The following is a 20,324-nucleotide window of genomic DNA, read 5'->3' as shown; positions in this document are numbered from 1 at the left end:
GCAGCGGTCTAAGATGCAGGCGCGCAAATGGCACTATGTCCATTGCCGCTACCATTAAGCTGATTACTTCCATGCACTGAGCCACTGACGGGCGTGGAATGGAATGAAGGACACGGCAAGCATTTAGAAGTTTTGATAACCTGGACTCCGTCAGGTAAATTTTCATCTCTACAGAATCTATAAGAGTCCCTAGGAAGGAGACTCTTGTGAGTGGTGATAGAGAACTCTTTTCCACGTTCACTTTCCACCCATGCGACCTCAGAAATGCCAGAACTATCTCTGTATGAGACTTGGCAATTTGAAAGCTTGACGCCTGTATCAGGATGTCGTCTAGATACGGAGCCACCGTTATGCCTTGCGGTCTTAGAACCGCCAGAAGTGAGCCCAGAACCTTTGTAAAAATTCTCAGGGCAGTGGCCAACCCGAAGGGAAGAGCTACAAATTGGTAATGCCTGTCTAGAAAGGCAAACCTTAGGAACCGATGATGATCTTTGTGAATCGGTATGTGAAGGTAGGCATCCTTTAAGTCCACTGTGGTCATGTACTGACCCTCTTGGATCATGGGTAGGATGGTCCGAATAGTTTCCATTTTGAATGATGGAACTATGAGGAATTTGTTTAAGATCTTTAGATCCAAGATTGGTCTGAAGGTTCCCTCTTTCTTGGGAACCACAAACAGATTTGAATAAAATCCCTGTCCTTGTTCCGTCCGCGGAACTGGATGGATCACTCCCATTACTAGGAGTCACAACAACTGCCACAGCTCTACTGTGGCTTTTTACCTCCCTCAATACGACTTTTGAAGCCTTTTGAGCCCTTCAGAGAAGTCCTGGATCATGCAGGAAGAAGCTGGATGTCTGTGTCTGTAATTTTTGCTGTGCAAAAAAACGCCAAAATAGGCCCTTCCCACTCATATTACAACAGTGGGAAGCCTCAGGGAACTGTTTCTAGGCAAAATTCAAGCCAGCCATGTGGAAAAAACTAGGCCCAATAAGTTTTATCACCAAACATATGTAAAAAACGATTAAACATGCCAGCAAACGTTTTAAAATACACTTTTATAAGAGTATGTACAGTATCTCTATTAATAAGCCTGATACTAGTCGCTATCACTGCATTTAAGGCATTACTTACATTACTTCGGTATCAGCAGCATTTTCTAGCAAATTCCATCCATAGAAAAATATTTTAACTGCACATACCTTATTACAGGAAAACCTGCACACTATTCCCCCTCTGAAGTTACCTCACTCCTCAGAATATGTGAGAACAGCAAAGGATCTTAGTTACTTCTGCTAAGATCATAGAAAACGCAGGCAGATTCTTCTTCTAAATACTGCCTGAGATAAACAGTACACTCCGGTACCATTTAAAAATAACAAACTTTTGATTGAAGAAATAAACTAAGTATAAAACACCACAGTCCTCTTACGACCTCCATCTTAGTTGAGAGTTGCAAGAGAATGACTGGATATGGCAGTGAGGGGAGGAGCTATATAGCAGCTCTGCTGTGGGTGATCCTCTTGCAACTTCCTGTTGGGAAGGAGAATATCCCACAAGTAATGGATGATCCGTGGACTGGATACACTTAACAAGAGAAATAATGGATTTCAATTTTGAGATTTAATGTCTGTAGAAAGACATCCATATTGGCATTGCATTCTAAAGTTATTATTAAAGGGATAATAGAGCCAAAATTATTTTGATCAGAAACAGTTTTACAATACAGTTATGTAAAATGCTGCTAGTAAAATAGAGAGTGCTGCTTCATTAAATGCTTGTAGACCAGAGATAAGCTCGATTCACCAGTATTTTAAAAAGTATTCCTCTTCAGAGAGCAAGAGGGGGATAATATCATGTGAACTCATAGCCCCTGTGCTACAAGTCACTAATCTCTCAGAGCAGACCTGCTGTTTAAAATGCTTTTGCTAGATGTGTACTGCAAAACTACTTTTATTCAAACTTGAAATGCACCGATGAGTAGGCTTTGGAGGGAGAGGGGTGATCACAACTCCAGTGTCCCAAAGCAACGAATATCATACATTTGTAATATCCATACAGAAGCATTGCTAGGGTAAAAGACCTAAAATCTCTATAGTACTGGTTTGGGCAAAGAACACCAATGGGCTAAGTTTCAACAAAGTATAGCAAAAGAACAAAGTTATTTTGAAAATAAATGTAAATTGGAAAGTTTTTTAAAATTAAATGCTCTAAATCGTGAAGGTTTAATTTTGTGTTTTATGCCCTTTTATTGTGTAGTATTGTTCGAACAGTGCATTGCTGTTGTCCCACACAGAAGTTGTTAAAAAGAAAACTATGTTTTTGAAAAAACAAAACAAAAAAAACACAACCCCTTCAACTCCAGAGCCACCAAAACACTGCTGTGCTCAGCAAGCCTGTGTGACACTGAATGGGTTAAGCTACAAGAGTTAAAAGCACAGGTATACAGATTTAGGACAAAATAAAGTAAGTAACAGCAGTATTAAATCTAGCCCTCTTTTCTTACCGTTAACACTGATAAACATAGGAACAGTATCTCATTTAAAGCATCATAGCCCCATGCCTATTTATTAGAATGCATCATCATTTGCTGCTTCTAGTTCTGTTTAATGTTTTTTTGATACAGTACATATAGTTTAACAAATAAAGCAGCAATCCATGGTTTGGTTTATCCAGGTTTAAGCCCCTTAAAGGAAAAACATTTTTTTTTTCTTTGATGATTCAAATAGAGCATACATTTTTAAACAACTTCCCAATTATCTAATTTGTTTCTTTCTCTTGGTATCCTTTGTTGAACATGCAACAATGCAGTACTGGGAGCTAGCTAAACATATCCAGTGAGCCAATGGCAAGAAGAATACATGTGTAGCCACAAATCAGCAGCTGCTCCTGAGCCTACCTAGGAATGCTTTTCAACAAAGGACACCAAGAGAATGAAGACAATTAGATAATAGAGCATGCAATTTTAAACAACTTTTATTCCTATCTGATTTATGAAAGTTTAATTTTTACTTTGTCTGTCCCTTTAATTTTGATTATGCCTGTGACTACCAAGTGAAAAGATGTGTTTGCATTCTAGTAAAAAAAATGGCTACAGAGTTTAACTTTGTATTAAAGGGGCATAAAACCCAATTTTTTTCTTTCATGATTTAGATGGAACATAAAATTTTAAACAACTTTCTAATTTACTTATATTATCATATTTTCTTTGTTTTCTTGTTATCCTTATTTGAAAAGCAGAAATGTAAGCTCAAGAGTGTGCATGTGTCTGCAGCACTATTTCCTGTCATGTAGTTGTTCAGGCATGTGCACGCTACCTATCTAGGTATCTCTTCAACATAGAATAACATGAGAATGAAACAAATTTGATAATAGAAGTACATTGGAAACTTTTTAAAAATGGTATTCTCTATCTGAATCATGAAAGAAAATGTTTGGGTTTAATGTCCCTTTACTCATGGGCACATCAGTCAAACCTGGGTCTAAGATCATTTATGTCATTACAGAACTGCAAATGACATTTTATAGAACTTTAGTTCAGGTAACAAAAAAAGAAAAGGAAAGCAAAGTTCTGCTTCATATAATCAGGTCAATCCCGGAGCCCATTTCTTGAACGTGTTAATTTGGGCATAAAGAACACTTGGGTTTTGGACCTGCTTATTACAAGAGTATACCGATACAGTAGCTCTGATTGTATGTATACTCCATCTTAAACATGAGACCGATGCTTTAAAACAAAGATCAAGGCATTCATGCATAGACCAACACAAAAATACTCTCATTTCCTGTAGCAGAAAAATAGAACCTTCTATTCAGTAAAATTATTGCAAAATATAGGAGGAAGGCAAAAAATGAATGTTATAAAGCCAGGATTGGTAGGTGGAGGATGTTCTAGGTATCGCTGTTTGTTGCTCCAGATGTCATTTTTATATATTGGTTGTTAATGGTTTCAAATGCTTCATCTCTATGTACCATGGCACCAAAAACAAGTGGCTGTAAAGAAAAGAAATTGTATCAATAAATGGCAACTGAATACAAACTTTGGTATTTCATTTTTTTCTAGGCATGTAATAAACTCAAATACCAAACTGAGTGTTAACACTTTCTGAATATATTAACATCTAGTTTGCTGCAGGTGTTTTTCAATGGCTAAACTCCTCACCCACATCATTAAAACACAAATAGCTTCAAGCTAACCATTATTTAAATGTTTATCTACAGTAAATATTCAAATTTGTTTTTAAATAATTTTTTCCCCACACAAACACAGGGAAGAAAATTTCCATTTGTCCTAATACAACCTGAAAAACTATATTAAGCAATAAACACAGACCTTTCAAAAAATAAAATCCTGCTCAGCCTCCAGATGACCTAACTGACCTCTAAGGAAGGTTAGTTGTCTGACCTGCATAGTCTTTACAATTCTATTTTCTATTTCCTTTGAGAATTAGAAGTGCAGACTCAAAGCTTTACAAGCCTAACACCACTATAAAATACAAAGCCATTGTTTGATCAGTCAAGTAACAACTTTATAACAGCCCTTAAAGGAATTGTAAGTAAAAAACATAATTTATGCTTACCTGATAAATTCCTTTCTCCTGTAGTGTAGTCAGTCCACGGGTCATCCATTACTTATGGGATATTAACTCCTCCCTAACAGGAAGTGCAAGAGGATCACCCAAGCAGAGCTGCTATATAGCTCCTCCCCTCTACGTCATACCCAGTCATTCGACCAAAACCAAACGAGAAAGGAGAAACTATAGGGTGCAGTGGTGACTGGAGTTCAATTTAAAATTTAGACCTGCCATAAAAAACAGGGCGGGCCGTGGACTGACTACACTACAGGAGAAAGGAATTTATCAGGTAAGCATAAATTATGTTTTCTCCTGTTAAGTGTAGTCAGTCCACGGGTCATCCATTACTTATGGGATACCAATACCAAAGCTAAAAGTACACGGATGACGGGAGGGACAGGCAGGATCTTTACACGGAAGGAACCACTGCCTGAAGAACCTTTCTCCCAAAAACAGCCTCAGAAGAAGCAAAAGTGTCAAATTTGTAAAATTTGGAAAAAGTATGAAGAGAAGACCAAGTTGCAGCCTTGCAAATCTGTTCAACAGAGGCCTCATTCTTAAAGGCCCACGTGGAAGCCACAGCTCTCGTAGAATGAGCTGTAATTCTTTCAGGAGGCTGCTGTCCAGCAGTCTCATAGGCTAAACGTATTATGCTACGAAGCCAGAAAGAGAGAGAGGTAGCAGATGCTTTTTGACCTCTCCTCTGTCCAGAATAAACGACAAACAGGGAAGAAGTTTGGCGAAAATCTTTAGTTGCCTGTAAATAAAATTTCAGGGCACGGACTACGTCTAGATTGTGCAGAAGTCGTTCCTTCTTTGAAGAAGGGTTAGGGCACAATGATGGAACAACAATCTCTTGATTGATATTCTGGTAGTGACTACCTTAGGTAAGAACCCAGGTTTAGTACGCAGAACTACCTTGTCTGAATGAAAAATCAGATAAGGAAAATCACAATGTAAGGCCGATAACTCAGAGACTCTTCGAGCCGAGGAAATAGCCATTAAAAACAGAACCTTCCAAGATAACAGCTTGATATCAATGGAATGAAGGGGTTCAAACGGAACACCCTGTAAAACGTTAAGAACTAAGTTTAAGCTCCACGGTGGAGCAACAGTCTTAAACACAGGCTTAATCCTGGCCAAAGCCTGACAAAAAGCCTGAACGTCTGGAACTTCTGACAGACGTTTGTGTAAAAGGATGGACAGAGCTGAGATCTGTCCCTTTAAAGAACTTGCAGATAAACCCTTTTCTAAATCTTCATGTAGAAAAGACAATATCCTAGGAATCCTAACCATACTCCATGAGTAACTCTTGGATTCGCACCAGTGTAAATATTTACGCCATATTTTATGGTAAATTTTCCTGGTAACAGGTTTCCTAGCCTGTATTAAGGTATCAATTACTGACTCCGAAAATCCACGCTTTGATAAAATCAAGTGTTCAATCTCCATGCAGTCAGCTTCAGAGAAATTAGATTTTGATGTTTGAAAGGACCCTGAATTAGAAGGTCCTGTCTCAGAGGCAGAGACCAAGGTGGACAGGATGACATGTCCACTAGATCTGCATACCAGGTCCTGCGTGGCCACGCAGGCGCTATTAGAATCACAGATGCTTTCTCCTGTTTGATCCTGGCAATCAATCGAGGAAGCATCAAGAAGGGTGGAAACACATAAGCCATCTTGAAGGTCCAAGGTGCTGTGAGAGCATCTATCAGGACCGCTCCCGGGTCCCTGGACCTGGACCCGTAACAAGGAAGCTTGGCGTTCTGGCGAGACGCCATGAGATCCATATCTGGTTTGCCCCAACGTCGAAGTATTTGGGCAAAGACCTCCGGATGAAGTTCCCACTCCCCCGGATGAAAAGTCTGGCGACTTAGGAAATCCGCCTCCCAGTTCTCCACGCCTGGGATGTGGATCGCTGACAGGTGGCAAGAGACTCTGCCCAGCGAATTATCTTTGAGACTTCCATCATCGCTAGGGAACTCCTTGTCCCTCCCTGATGGTTGATGTAAGCCACAGTCGTGATGTTGTCCGACTGAAACCTGATGAACCTCAGAGTTGCTAACTGAGGCCAAGCCAGAAGGGCATTGAGAACTGCTCTCAATTCCAGAATGTTTATTGGAAGGAGACTCTCCTCCTGAGTCCATGATCCCTGAGCCTTCAGGGAATTCCAGACAGCGCCCCAACCTAGTAGGCTGGCGTCTGTTGTTACAATTGTCCAGTCTGGCCTGCTGAAGGGCATCCCCCTGGACAGATGTGGCCGAGAAAGCCACCATAGAAGAGAATCTCTGGTCTCTTGATCCAGATTCAGCATAGGGGACAAATCTGAGTAATCCCCATTCCACTGACTTAGCATGCACAATTGCAGTGGTCTGAGATGCAGGCGTGCAAAAGGTACTATGTCCATTGCCGCTACCATTAAGCCTATTACCTCCATGCATTGAGCCACTGACGGGTGTTGAATGGAATGAAGGACACGGCAAGCATTTAGAAGTTTTGTTAACCTGTCCTCTGTCAGGTAAATTTTCATTTCTACAGAATCTATAAGAGTCCCCAAGAAGGGAACTCTTGTGAGTGGCAATAGAGAACTCTTTTCTACGTTCACCTTCCACCCATGCGACCTTAGAAATGCCAGAACTAACTCTGTATGAGACTTGGCAGTTTGGAAACTTGACGCTTGTATCAGAATGTCGTCTAGGTACGGAGCTACCGCTATTCCTCGCGGTCTTAGTACCGCCAGAAGAGAGCCCAGAACCTTTGTAAAGATTCTTGGAGCCGTAGCTAACCCGAAGGGAAGAGCTACAAACTGATAATGCCTGTCTAGGAAGGCAAACCTTAGGTACCGGTAATGATCCTTGTGAATCGGTATGTGAAGGTACGCATCCTTTAGATCCACTGTGGTCATGTACTGACCCTTTTGGATCATGGGTAAGATTGTCCGAATAGTTTCCATTTTGAACGATGGAACTCTTAGGAATTTGTTTAGGATCTTTAAATCCAAGATTGGTCTGAAGGTTCCTTCTTTCTTGGGAACCACAAACAGATTTGAGTAAAACCCTTGTCCGTGTTCCGACCGCGGAACCGGGTGGATCACTCCCATTAGCAAAAGATCTTGTACACAGCGTAGAAACGCCTCTTTCTTTGTCTGGTTTGTTGATAACCTTGAAAGATGAAATCTCCCTTTTGGAGGAGAAGCTTTGAAATCCAGAAGATATCCCTGAGATATGATCTCTAACGCCCAGGGATCCTGGACATCTCTTGCCCAAGCCTGGGCGAAGAGAGAAAGTCTGCCCCCTACTAGATCCGTTTCCGGATTGGGGGCCCTCACTTCATGCTGTCTTAGGGGCAGCAGCAGGTTTTCTGGCCTGCTTGCCCTTGTTCCAGGTCTGGTTAGGTTTCCAGCCCTGTCTGTAACGAGCAACAGTTCCTTCCTGTTTTGGAGCGGAGGAAGTTGATGCTGCTCCTGCCTTGAAGTTACGAAAGGCATGAAAATTAGACTGTCTAGCCCTTGGTTTGGCTCTGTCTTGAGGCAGGGCATGGCCCTTACCTCCAGTAATGTCAGCGATAATTTCTTTCAAACCGGGCCCAAATAATGTCTGCCCTTTGAAAGGTATGTTAAGCAATTTAGATTTAGAAGTCACATCGGCTGACCAGGATTTTAGCCACAGCGCTCTGCGCGCCTGAATGGCAAATCCGGAATTCTTAGCCGTAAGCTTAGTTAAATGTACTACGGCATCAGAAATAAATGAATTAGCTAGCTTAAGGACTCTAAGCTTGTCTATAATTTCATCCAATGGAACTGAGCTAATGGTCTCTTCTAGAGACTCAAACCAGAATGCCGCCGCAGCCGTGACAGGCACAATGCATGCGAGGGGTTGTAATATAAAACCTTGTTGAGTAAACATTTTCTTAAGGTAACCCTTTAACTTTTTATCCATTGGATCTGAAAAGGCACAGCTATCCTCCACCGGGATAGTGGTACGCTTAGCCAGAGTAGAAACTGCTCCTTCCACCTTAGGGACCGTCTGCCATACGTCCCGTGTGGTGGCGTCTATTGGAAACATTTTTCTAAATATAGGAGGGGGGGAAAAGGGCACACCGGGCCTATCCCACTCCTTGGTAATAATCTCTGTAAGCCTCTTAGGTATAGGAAAAACGTCAGTACTGCATAGTATCTATCCAGCCTACATAATTTCTCTGGGATTGCAACCGTGTTACAATCATTCAGAGCCGCTAATACCTCCCCTAATAATACACGGAGGTTCTCAAGCTTAAATTTAAAATTTGAAATGTCTGAGTCCAGTCTATTTGGATCAGATCCGTCACCCACAGAATGAAGCTCTCCGTCTTCATGTTCTGCCATTTGTGACGCAGTATCAGACATGGCTCTAACATTATCAGCGTACTCTGTTCTCACCCCAGAGTGGTCGCGTTTACCTCTAAGTTCTGGCAATTTAGATAAAACTTCAGTCATAACATTAGCCATGTCTTGTAAAGTGATTTGTAATGGCCGCCCTGATGTACTTGGCGTCGCAATATCACGCACCTCCTGAGCGGGAGATGCAGGTACTGACACGTGGCTTTTATTTAAAGTAGCATCAATGCAATTAGTACACAAATTTCTATTGGGCTCCACATTGGCTTTTGAACATATTGCACAAAGAGATTCCTCTGTGTCAGACATGTTAAAACAAACTAGCAATTAGCCTAGCAAACTTGGAAAATACTTTTCAAATAAATTTACAAGCAATTATAAAAAACGTTACTGTGCCTTTAAGAAGCACACAAAAACTGTCACAGTTGAAATTACAATGAACCGGATTAGTTATAGAAACCAAATTTTCACAGTAAATGCATTAAGTTAGCAAAGGATTGCACCCACTAGCAATGAATGATTAACCCCTTAATACCAAAAAAAACGGATAACAATTGAAAATATAAGCGTTTTTATCACAGTCAAAGCACAGTCTCACAGGTCTGCTGTGAGTGATTACCTCCCTCAAAACTAGTTTTGGAGACCCCTGAGCTCTGTAGAGACGTCCTGGATCATGCAGGGAGAAAAAGGCAGACTGTGACTGAATTTCTACTGCGCAATAAAAGCGCCAAAATAGGCCCCTCCCACTCATAATACAACAGTGAGGGAAGCTCAGCAAACTGTTTTAATTCAAAACAAACGACAGCCATGTGGAAAATAACGCCCAAAACAATTTTTCACCAAGTACCTCAGATAAATAAACGATTAACATGCCAGTAAACGTTTAAAATATAATTTATGAAATGTTATTAAAAAGCCTGCTGCTAGCCGCTCACACTGCAGATTTAGGCTAAAAGTTATATGTATACAGTATTTTCCCAGTGAAGTGCCATTCCCCAGAAATACTTAAGTGTAAACATACATACATATCAGCCTGATACCAGTTGCTACTACTGCATTTAAGGCTGTACTTACATTACATCGGTATTAGCAGTATTTTCTCAGTCAATTCCATTCCTTAGAAAATAATATACTGCAACATACCTCCTTGCAGGTGAACCTGCCCGCTGTCCCCTGTTCTGAAGTTACCTCGCTCCTCAGAATGGCCGAGAACAGCAAATGGATCTTAGTTACGTCCGCTAAGATCATACACAAACTCAGGCAGATTCTTCTTCTAATGCTGCCTGAGAAAAAAACAACACACTCCGGTGCCGTTTAAAATAACAAACTTTTGATTGAAGAAATAAAAACTAAGTTTAACAACCACAGTCCTCTCACACATCCTATCTATTAGTTAGGTGCAAGAGAATGACTGGGTATGACGTAGAGGGGAGGAGCTATATAGCAGCTCTGCTTGGGTGATCCTCTTGCACTTCCTGTTAGGGAGGAGTTAATATCCCATAAGTAATGGATGACCCGTGGACTGACTACACTTAACAGGAGAAAATGTGCTTGTTTCCTGCTCCCTAGAGAGGCCAAAGCAAATCCTGCAACCTAGTGTGTCAAGTGTGTATGCTGCCTGTTGCCTAAACCAACCATCTGATTTGCAGCATCCTGAACTCACTTGTTTACAATGACTGACAGGCTCTGCTCAAGACAGAATGATTGCAGGCAGTCAGGTTTTCTGTTTGAGATTTTGTCCGCCTGCAGCTTGATATATTTTCCTTACTACCATTAAATTGTAAAAAGATAATGTAATTTATTCTCAGGGTATTCGACATATATCTGTCTAGCTTTTTTAAGTGTTTAGTTTGTGTTCCTTTAATACATAAACCAGTAAAATTATATAGTTAAAAATGGCAGAAAGAAAAATCAGTGGACTGTGATACCCAACTGGCACATTTATTAGGTGATAGAATATATTCTAGCTTAGTTTTTCAATTTACAACCAGAATGTGTATTGCAGCAATTCTCATGCACATTATGTATATACATATTTATCCTAATGAGTTTTTCTTATATGCACTCCCTGGTCATTACAAGGTAAATACCTTCTGAGTTGACGGTGTGGATACTGCAATACCCATCCCAGATCCTGGCAACACAGACAACACTTTATACTGAAAAAAACAAAACAAAAGTAAAACATAAATTAAATATAAAAAATACATAACATAAGGACTACAAAAGATTGAACTACATTTGACAAGAGAAGAAAAACGGTATGCTCCAAATCATGAAAGTTTAATTTTGATGTCTCTGTCCCTTAAACAACATTGTATTAAACATCATGCATATTGTTTGACAAATGACAATCAGCATAGTTCATGTGACAAAACATGTAAATGAGATTTAAAGCTTAAAACAATGAGTCAGTTTTAGAGGGTTAACATCAGCATAAAGTATTCTAAACTAGGCCAGTAGAAGAAGTTAAGGGCTGTCTTTACTAAATAATCATTTTGCTTCATCTGAGACAGCATATGTAAAATCTATTAATATTATTAATTCTTTAAATATATAAATGTGTGCTCTGCTATTTGGACCACTAGATGGCGATCTAAAATTACTGGAGACAACCATGAACTATTGAACAATATTAAAAGGGACATCATGAAACCCACTTTTTTTCTTTTATGACACAGATAGAGCATACATTTTTAAAAAAAATCTAATTTACTTCTGTACTATTTTTTTGCTTCCTTCTCTTGGTTTTCTTTATTAAAAAGCATAGCTAGGCCAGCTCAGGAGCAGCAATATGCTACTGGGAGAAAGCAACTGATTTCTGGCTACACCAATATGCCTCTTGTCATTGGCTCACCCGATATGATCAGATGCACCTTCAACAGAGAATGAAGCAAATTCAATAATAAAATTTAAATTGGAACGTTGTTTTAAACTGTATGCTCAATGTGAATCATGAAAGCAAAATTGTTTGTTACAGGTCACTTTCAAGCGATTTATTTTTTATTTTTAATCAACAGCTTGAATTGATAGAATAACAGGAAACCATTTTGGAATTCACAGCAGCATTGAATTCATAAAACTCCATTTTGGTCTCTTTTAAACACAATGTAATGATTTTATTTAGTATATAGTAATAATCTGCCTTCAAGTAGATGAGGAACCTCATCAATTTATGAGGTGAGGATGAAGGCTGTTTCTAAAGCACATATCTCACACCGCATACGGGACCTACAGCCCCTAACAGGAGTCTGACCTGTTAAATGAGGGGTCACTAAGTTGTAGGTCATCTATATAAAATCCAAAATGCTATGATCACCTGTGAAAGGTTAAAAAAAAAAAAAAAAAAAAAAATAGTTGTGGCTGAGAGTGGCTCTAAGAGAGTCTGTATCCTCCATCTGTTTAACTCATTTGAAAGGGGAGAATGAAAAAACACTGAAATCAATGTATAATTGCAAATTAAATAAGAGTATGAAATGTATCAGCATTGAAGGGATTAAACTTTTGCTAGTTTAAGAATAGTTAAAAATGTAGCTCACAATAAAACACTATAAAATACTTTTTATTTATGAATGCAATTATGTAATTATAATTTTAATTAAGCACAGTAATAAGCACTATTAATTAGAAGTTTTAAGCATGTACATGTTTATCCAGTCAAAGTAAAACAAAAAACAGATTCTCCACTAACGAGTGACTTAAAGTTAGAAAGGTCTAAACGGAAATGTACATGTGAGTGTTTCAGTGTTAAATAGAAACATTCTGCAATATACTTCCATTAGTAAAAGTGCTTCTAGTAAGAGTTATTACGTTTTTCAGCAGCATACGCACATATTCTGTAGGCATTGTGTTTTGTGTCTGTGAAGACTTAAAGGGACATTAAAATCAGAATTAAACTTTCATGATTCAGATAGGGCATGCAATTTTATCATTGTTCTCTTATTATTATTTTTTAAAGGCTAAACATAGGTAGACTTATAAGCTGATTTCTAAGCCCTTGAAGGCTGTCTCTTATCTCGGTGCATTTTAATAGCTTTCCACAGCTAGACAGCACTAGTTCATGTGTGTCACAGATATCATTGTGCTCACTCCTATGGAGTTATATACGAGTTAGCACTAATTGGCTGAAATGCAAATTTATAAAAAGCACTCAGATAAGGGACAGTCTGCAGAGGCTTAGATACAAGGTAATTACAGAGGTAAAGAGTGTATTAATATAAGTGCAGGTTATGCAAAACTGGGGAATGAGAAATAAAAGGATTATCTATCTTTTTAATAAAGAAAAACAATTTTCAAGTAGACTGTCCTTTTAATTTTTGTCAATCTATTGCTGACTCTGTGAAAGTGTGGCGTTTAAATACTGGTGCACGGGCCCTTTCAGAATATGTGCGTATGCCACAGAAAAACACTAATTACTTTTATTAGAAGCATTTTTGCAAATGGAAGTAAATTGCAAAAATGCTTCTATTTAAAATTTTAATGCAGCCATGCACATTTCAGTTTTGACCTTTCCATTCCTTTAAAGGGACATGAAACCCAAACTTTTTCTTTCATCATTCAGACAGAACATACAATTTAAAAAAACAACTCCAATTTACTTCTACTATAAATTTTGCTTTATTCTCTTGTTATCCTTGTAAAACACTGACAGAACAGAAAGCTAAAAGCCAATTGAGCTGAATACAATGTTTTAGCACAGTAAACTATTGGATTGTAACGGGTGACCAAGGCTTAGAATCCATCATTCAATTACTGCTGCAATACTCATTTATAAGCTCAGCTTGCAGAATTCATTATGCACTAGAGCAGTGATGGCAAACCTTGGCACTCCAGATGTTTCAGAACTACATTTCCCATGATGCTCGACTGGACTTCAGAGTGCCTAAGCATCAATGTAGTTCTGAAACATCTGGAGTGCCAAGGTTCGCCATCACTGCACTAGAGCAAGAGTTGATAAAATAACTATGATATAAAAAAACATACCTTTTGAATATCTGTGATATCCGTTAGCTTTATGACTTTATTCTTTTTAGATGAACCAGATTTCGAACTTTCAAAACACAAATAGCTATAAAGAAATAAAAGTAAAAAATAAACATAACTGATATACAATACAGTATAATTAGCAGAACAGATTTGCCCTACATTCTACTGAAATTCATTTCTTTGCAGCTAATAAACGTATGTATCTTAAATGAGACATTAATCGCCTATTGATTTTGATAAAGAACTGTACTCGTCTTCTGCCCTCATTCTGAGCCCCGCAGGGCCTTGGACCAACGACAGACACAAGAACTTTTAGATATTGGACAAAAGAGGGACTCCAATTAGCACTATTGTTGTGTATCACAGTGCTTTGTCACCCATACTTATAGTGTAAAATGTATATATCATAGGATATAATCCTTGATGGAATCTTACTGTTGGCAAGTATAATGTAAAACTGATATTTGTGTATTTACTATGCAGTCTCCAATGAAGAAAATTAAAATAAATAACTGTGCTTGTTCTACTTACCCCAGAGAAGCCAAAATGCATATTCTACAAATTATTTTATTTAAAAGCTGCAACTCAAATAGCTGGTTTAGACAACGTAAAACATTGAAGAAAACCTATGCCATGAAATTTGATTTTTGGCTTCTCTAGGAGGAAACATGGGACAAGTACATTTTACACAGAGCAAGAGGTGTTAATGTCTCTAAACATATCTTAGTAATGTAAATTTAATAATTTCAGTTATTTCTAAAGATCAGGGTTTAAATCAGAATAGAGGCCACATGTATGTTTAAAAAACAAAAAAAAACAAAAACATAATTTATGATTACCTGATAAATGTATTTAATTCCGGATATGGTGAGTCCACGGAATCATCAATTACTAGTGGGAATATCACTCCTGGCCAGCAGGAGGAGGCAAAGAGCAACACAGCAAAGATGCTATATATGTCACTTCCCTTACCCATAACCTCCAGTCATTCAGCCGAAGTGAAAATGGAAAAAGAAGATAACACAAAGGTGTAGAGGTGCCCGAGGTTTTAGTTAAAAATAACTGTCTTAAAATAAAATGGTGGTCCGTGGACTCACCATATCCGGAAATAAATAAATTTATCAGGTAAGCATAAATTATGTTTTCTTTCCTAAGATATGGTGAGTCCACGGAATCATCAATTTAGTAGTGGGAACCAATACCCAAGCTAGAGGACACAGATGATTAGGGAGGGACAAGACAGGTAACCTAAACAGAAGGCACCACTGCATGAAGAACCTTTCTCCCAAAAGAAGCCTCAGCTGAGACAAAAACATCAAATTTGGAAAAAGTATGCAGAGAGGACCAAGTTGCAGCCTTGCAAATCTGTTCTACAGAAACTTCCTTCTTGAAAACCCAAGAAGAAGGAAGGAACAGCCCTAGTGAAATGAGATGAAATTCTCTCAGGAGGCTGCTGTCCAGCACTCTCATAAACCAAACGCATTATACTACTCAACCAAAGAGAAAGAGAAGTAGCTGAAAAGCTCTCTGACCTTTATATTTCTTAGAGAAGCAAACAGCAAACTGGCGACAATCCTTAGTCGCCTGTAGATAGAAAATAAAAGCACGCACAACATTAAAGTTGTGCAACAAAGTTTCTTATGAGAAGAACGATAAGAACACAGAACAATTTTCTGATTAATATATCTATCCGAAACCACTTAAGAAGAAAACCTAACTAGTATGAATAACTGCCTTAACTGCATGAAAGATAAGATAAGGCAAATTACACTGCAAAACTGAGAGCCCAGAGACTCTCCAAGCAGGAAAAATAGCAATGAGAAACAAAACCTTCCAAAATAACTTAATATCTATGGAAAGTAAAGGCTCAAACAGAGCCTACTGCAAAACCCTAAAGGAGAGCAACCGACTTAAACACAGGCCTGATGTAGTCCAGTGCCTGACAAAAAGATTGCACATCTGGCACGTCCACCAGATGCTTATGTAGCAAAAAAGACTATGCAGAAAACTGACCCTTCAGGGTACTGACTGACAAACCCTTCTCCAGACCACACTGGAGAAAGGATAAAAAATTCAGAAACCCCCCCGCTTAGACAAAACTAAGCGTCCAATCTTAAAGCAGTCAGCTTCAGAGATTTAGATGAAGGAAAAGACCAAGAATCAGAAGTCCTTCCTCAGAGGTATTCTCCAAATTGGAGAGACGACATTTCCACTAGGTCTGCATACTAGATCCTGCGAGGCCATGCAGGGGCTAATAAAATCACAGCCGCTCTCATCTGAAAATACGAGTAATGACTCGTGGAAAGAGAACAAACAGAGGAAAAAGGTATGCAAGACTGAAATTCCAGAAAAATGTCAAAACATCTATCAGGATGGTCTGCGGATCACATGACCATAAACCATACCTTCGAAACTTGGCGTTCTGTCGAAATGCCCACAGAAGCCAACTCCTGAAACCCCCCATGTGAGGGTCTACCTAGAGAACACTTCCGGATGGAAATGTTCACTCCCCGGGATGAATTATCAGTCTGTTTAGAAGTCCGACTCCCATTTGTCCACCCCTGGAAAGTGGATGACTGACAGCAAATGTGAGCTTCCTCCCACTGAACAATCCAAGTCACCTCCTACATGGCTAAGGAACCCCTAGTTCCCCCCTAATGGTTGATATAACCCCTAGAGGTGATATTGTCCGACTGGAACCAAGCTAGGGACGACTGAGGTCAAGTCATCAGAGAATTGCGAATTGCTCTCAACTCCAAGATGTTTAAAGAGGAGAGCAGACACTTCCGAGTCCATAATCCTTAAAGACCCAGACAGCTTACCAGCCCAGCAGGTTGGTATCCATGTTCAAATCACCCATGAATATCCCCAGAAACAAGCGCCCAGAGATAGATACTCCTTAAAAAATACAACGGAAGAAAGTCTCTTGTCATCTGATCTAAATCTATCCTTTAAGACAGATCCGAAAGTTCTCCATGTCATGGAAAATAGCAAAAGGAATGATGTCCATGGAATACCATCAGACCAATTCCCTCCATACACAGGGTCACAGAAAAGTGAAGTAGAATCAACTGCAGCTAAATCCAAACTCCCAACCTCCTGGTTGCAAGATGGCTAAGCTATCCACCGGCCACTAAAACTTACTGTTGGCCAGGCAGAAGACTGCAGAGTGGGGAGAAGGAATAAATCCTTGATTTTCTGACCTCTGAAAGACATTTCCTAGATAAAGAATCAAATAAAGGTCCAAACATACCGCACCTGGTGTTCCCAGGCGGTTTCCCATCCAGGTACTGACCAGACCTGACCCTACATAACTTCCGAGATCAACCCTGGGTGCATTCAGGGTATTGTAGCGGTAGTCCCAAATAAATTATCCTTGTGGATAGAACAAGGAAACTCCTCTTCAGATTCATTTTCCATGCCCGGAAAAGAAGATTGGACAAGATCACTTAAAAGAGAGTTAGCTCGAAGTCAGGATGATACCTGAACTATATATTGTCCAGAAAAACACACTTGCAATATCCCAAGACCTAAAGGTCTGACTGGGATGGCGCAAACTAAGAAAACTAGAAAGGATGCTGATTAAGGAAACAATAAATCTCTCAGGTCTAAGTTCGTTATGAACAGGCCCACTAGAACCAAAAGAGAAAGGATACTACTTTGAAGGACAGAATCTGAAATATATGAGGTAAATACCTATTTCTTTCATGTAATTAGTCCATGAGCTAGTGACGTATGGGATATACATTCCTACCAGGAGGGGCAAAGTTTCCCAAACCTTAAAATGCCTATAAATACACCCCTCACCACACCCACAATTCAGTTTTACAAACTTTGCCTCCCGTGGAGGTGGTGAAGTAAGTTTGTGTTAGATTCCACGTTGATATGCGCTTCGCAACAGGTTGAAGCCCGGTTTTCCTCTCAGAGTGCAGCGAATGTCAGAGGGATGTGAAGAGAGTATTGCCTATTTGAATACAATGGTCTACCTCTAGGGGATCTATTTCATAGGTTCTCTGTTATCGGTCGTAGAGATTTCTTCTCCTACCTCCCTTTTCAGATCGACGATATACTCTTATATACCATTACCTCTACTAATTCTCGTTTCAGTACTGGTTTGGCTATCTACTATATGTGGATGAGTGTCCTGGGGTAAGTAAATCTTATTTTTTGTGACACTCTAAGCTATGGTTGGGCACTTTATATGTAAAGTTCTAAATATATGTCTTTAAACTTATATTTGCCATGATTCAGGATAATCAGTATTCCTTTATAATTCAGACTGTCAGTTTCATTATTTGGGATAATGCATTTTAATTCAATTTATTTTTCATTACCTTGAAAATTTTCAATTGACCATTTTTCCTGCGTGCTGTTAGGCTCGCGGGGGCAGAAAATGTTTCTTTTTATTGTGTCATTCTTGGCGCTGACTTTTTTTTTCGCAATTTTTTTTGTCATTTCCGGCGCCGTAGTTGACGCCGGAAGTTGTATTCTGTAACGTCATTTTTGACGCATGTGTATTCAGACATTTTTTTCCCGCCAAGAAATGTGGGCATTCGGTTTCGGCGTCAGAGGATGTGGCGTTATACTTGGCGCCAAAAATATGGGCGTTGCATTTAGCGCCAATAATGTGGGTGTCATATTTGGCGCCAAAAAATGTGGGCGTATTTTTGTTCCATTTTTTCCTCACATTATTTAAACCTCACTTTTTTATTGCTTCTGGTTTTTTAGAAGCTTATTATTTTGCATTTTTTTCCCATTCCTGAAACTGTCATTTAAGGAATTTGATAATTTTGCTTTAAATATTGTTTTTTTCTATTACATATTGCAAGATTTCACTGTCCTGTTTCAAAAACGTTCTAAGGGATTCCTGTTGACTGAGTTCAGTCCTACCAAAGCTAAGTTCATTTATTTTAAATGTTATGAATGTTTTTCTTTAGCTATGGTTTGTAATAAGTTATCATGATAAACATTTACATGCAGAATCCGTTAGTATTTATGCTTTATATATTGCTATTCTTTTTACATCTTATGTACAAGAATTACTTAGAAGATTTATAAGAATATTTTTCTGATTCTATTTTAAAGGCTTTGTCTGACATCGTGCCTTCTAATAAAATTTTTAGGTCTTTTTCAAACTTCTTTTTTAATTATTGAATTCAAATGACCAACAACATAATGATTTATCCTTCTCTGATGATGTTTTTTTCTCATTCAGAATTTTCTTCATCAGATATTGACACTAACAAATCTACTTTTTTATTTTTTTATTAAAGTACATTTGTTCTTTGTTGAAAAGGTGTTGACTATTTTGGATATTAAGGTAATTAGTTCTTTTTCAAGACTAACATTTTATTTCTGCTTATTTATTCTTCTGTATTTTCAGAGGTTTTTTTCCAGTTCCTCATACTAGGGAATAGAATAGGCTGAGAATTTTCTTTTATTCCTTCTTTAAAGATTTTAAACTATATTCTTTGCCGGCAGTTAAATTAAATTTTGAAGGTTCTCCAATAATGGGGCTCTCTCTACTCCTGCTAATTATTCTATTGTTTCTATAGCAAAATAGTATTTATTTTCCTTTAGATGGTTGTATCTTATTTAAGGAAAATTATTTATTTTCAGGTACTTTTCTTGGACCTGTGATTTATTTGAATGATGTTGCAATTGCTTCATTTTTTCTGTTTACTTTAAAATCAAGTATCAGATTATGATTTATTTTAGCATTGTTAAGGACAAAATCTACTAGACTAGGTGCTGTTGCATTTGTCTTATTGTTTTGCATTTGTTGTTTATGCAAGTTCAGTGCATTGACTGGTCCTTTAACTGGGTTATCATGCTAATATTTTTTATTTGTGTCTTCATTTTATTGAATATTTTGAATATTTTTGCAAATGAGGTTTAATCTATGTCTTTAGCTGTTTTAGCTACAAGAATGTTGTGATTTTAAAAAAATCCATTTTTCTTTTTTTCTAACAAACAATTATTTGGTTTATAATTGGATTCAATTCTTAACTGTTACTCTGGGCTTCAAGATTGAGTTCCAAGCCTAAACGTTAAGCTTGTATTAGTTTGGTTGTTCTTATTAAGGAACAAATTCCCAAGTAACATGTTTTTAATTGGAAATCTTTTAGTTCAAAATCAGCTCCCTAAAATTGCAATGTATGTGCCGTATTCCAGCTTTGCTGGTAAGGGGCAGGTTAAGATTTTTTTGAAATTTGTTTTTTTGCAAATTTCTTTGATTTTGGATACAGAATTAAGTTCAGAGTAAAACCGTCTGTGAGAAGTCTTTTTTCTCGATGATATTCCAGCTATTCCAGTAAGGCTAACACTTTCGTTAAGTGTGTTTCGGTCCTATATATTTTAGGATAATGTTGAAGCGCGGCTGATTACCC

The 20,324-nt window shown here is 38.4% G+C and overlaps 1 protein-coding gene across 1 annotated transcript in view; it reads right to left on the bottom strand.

The window, feature by feature from the left end:
- Positions 1 to 2,224: 2,224 nt before the first annotated feature.
- The window catches only part of GRAMD4 (GRAM domain containing 4), an 837,450-nt gene continuing 819,350 nt past the window's right edge, over positions 2,225 to 20,324 (bottom strand). Inside the window, exons 17-19 of the mRNA XM_053716614.1 lie at positions 13,933 to 14,017; positions 11,040 to 11,108; positions 2,225 to 3,993 (exon numbers count right to left, since the gene is read on the bottom strand). Coding sequence (XP_053572589.1) covers positions 3,892 to 3,993; positions 11,040 to 11,108; positions 13,933 to 14,017 — 256 coding nt within the window. The 3' untranslated portion in view covers positions 2,225 to 3,891. The remainder of the gene's footprint in view (positions 3,994 to 11,039; positions 11,109 to 13,932; positions 14,018 to 20,324) is intronic.

Source organism: Bombina bombina, chromosome 6 (genome assembly GCF_027579735.1).
Source record: "Bombina bombina isolate aBomBom1 chromosome 6, aBomBom1.pri, whole genome shotgun sequence".
Classification (NCBI taxonomy): Eukaryota; Metazoa; Chordata; class Amphibia; order Anura; family Bombinatoridae; genus Bombina; species Bombina bombina.
The sequence above is the reverse complement of the archived record's forward strand: the minus strand, read 5'-3'. Positions and strand labels throughout refer to the sequence as shown.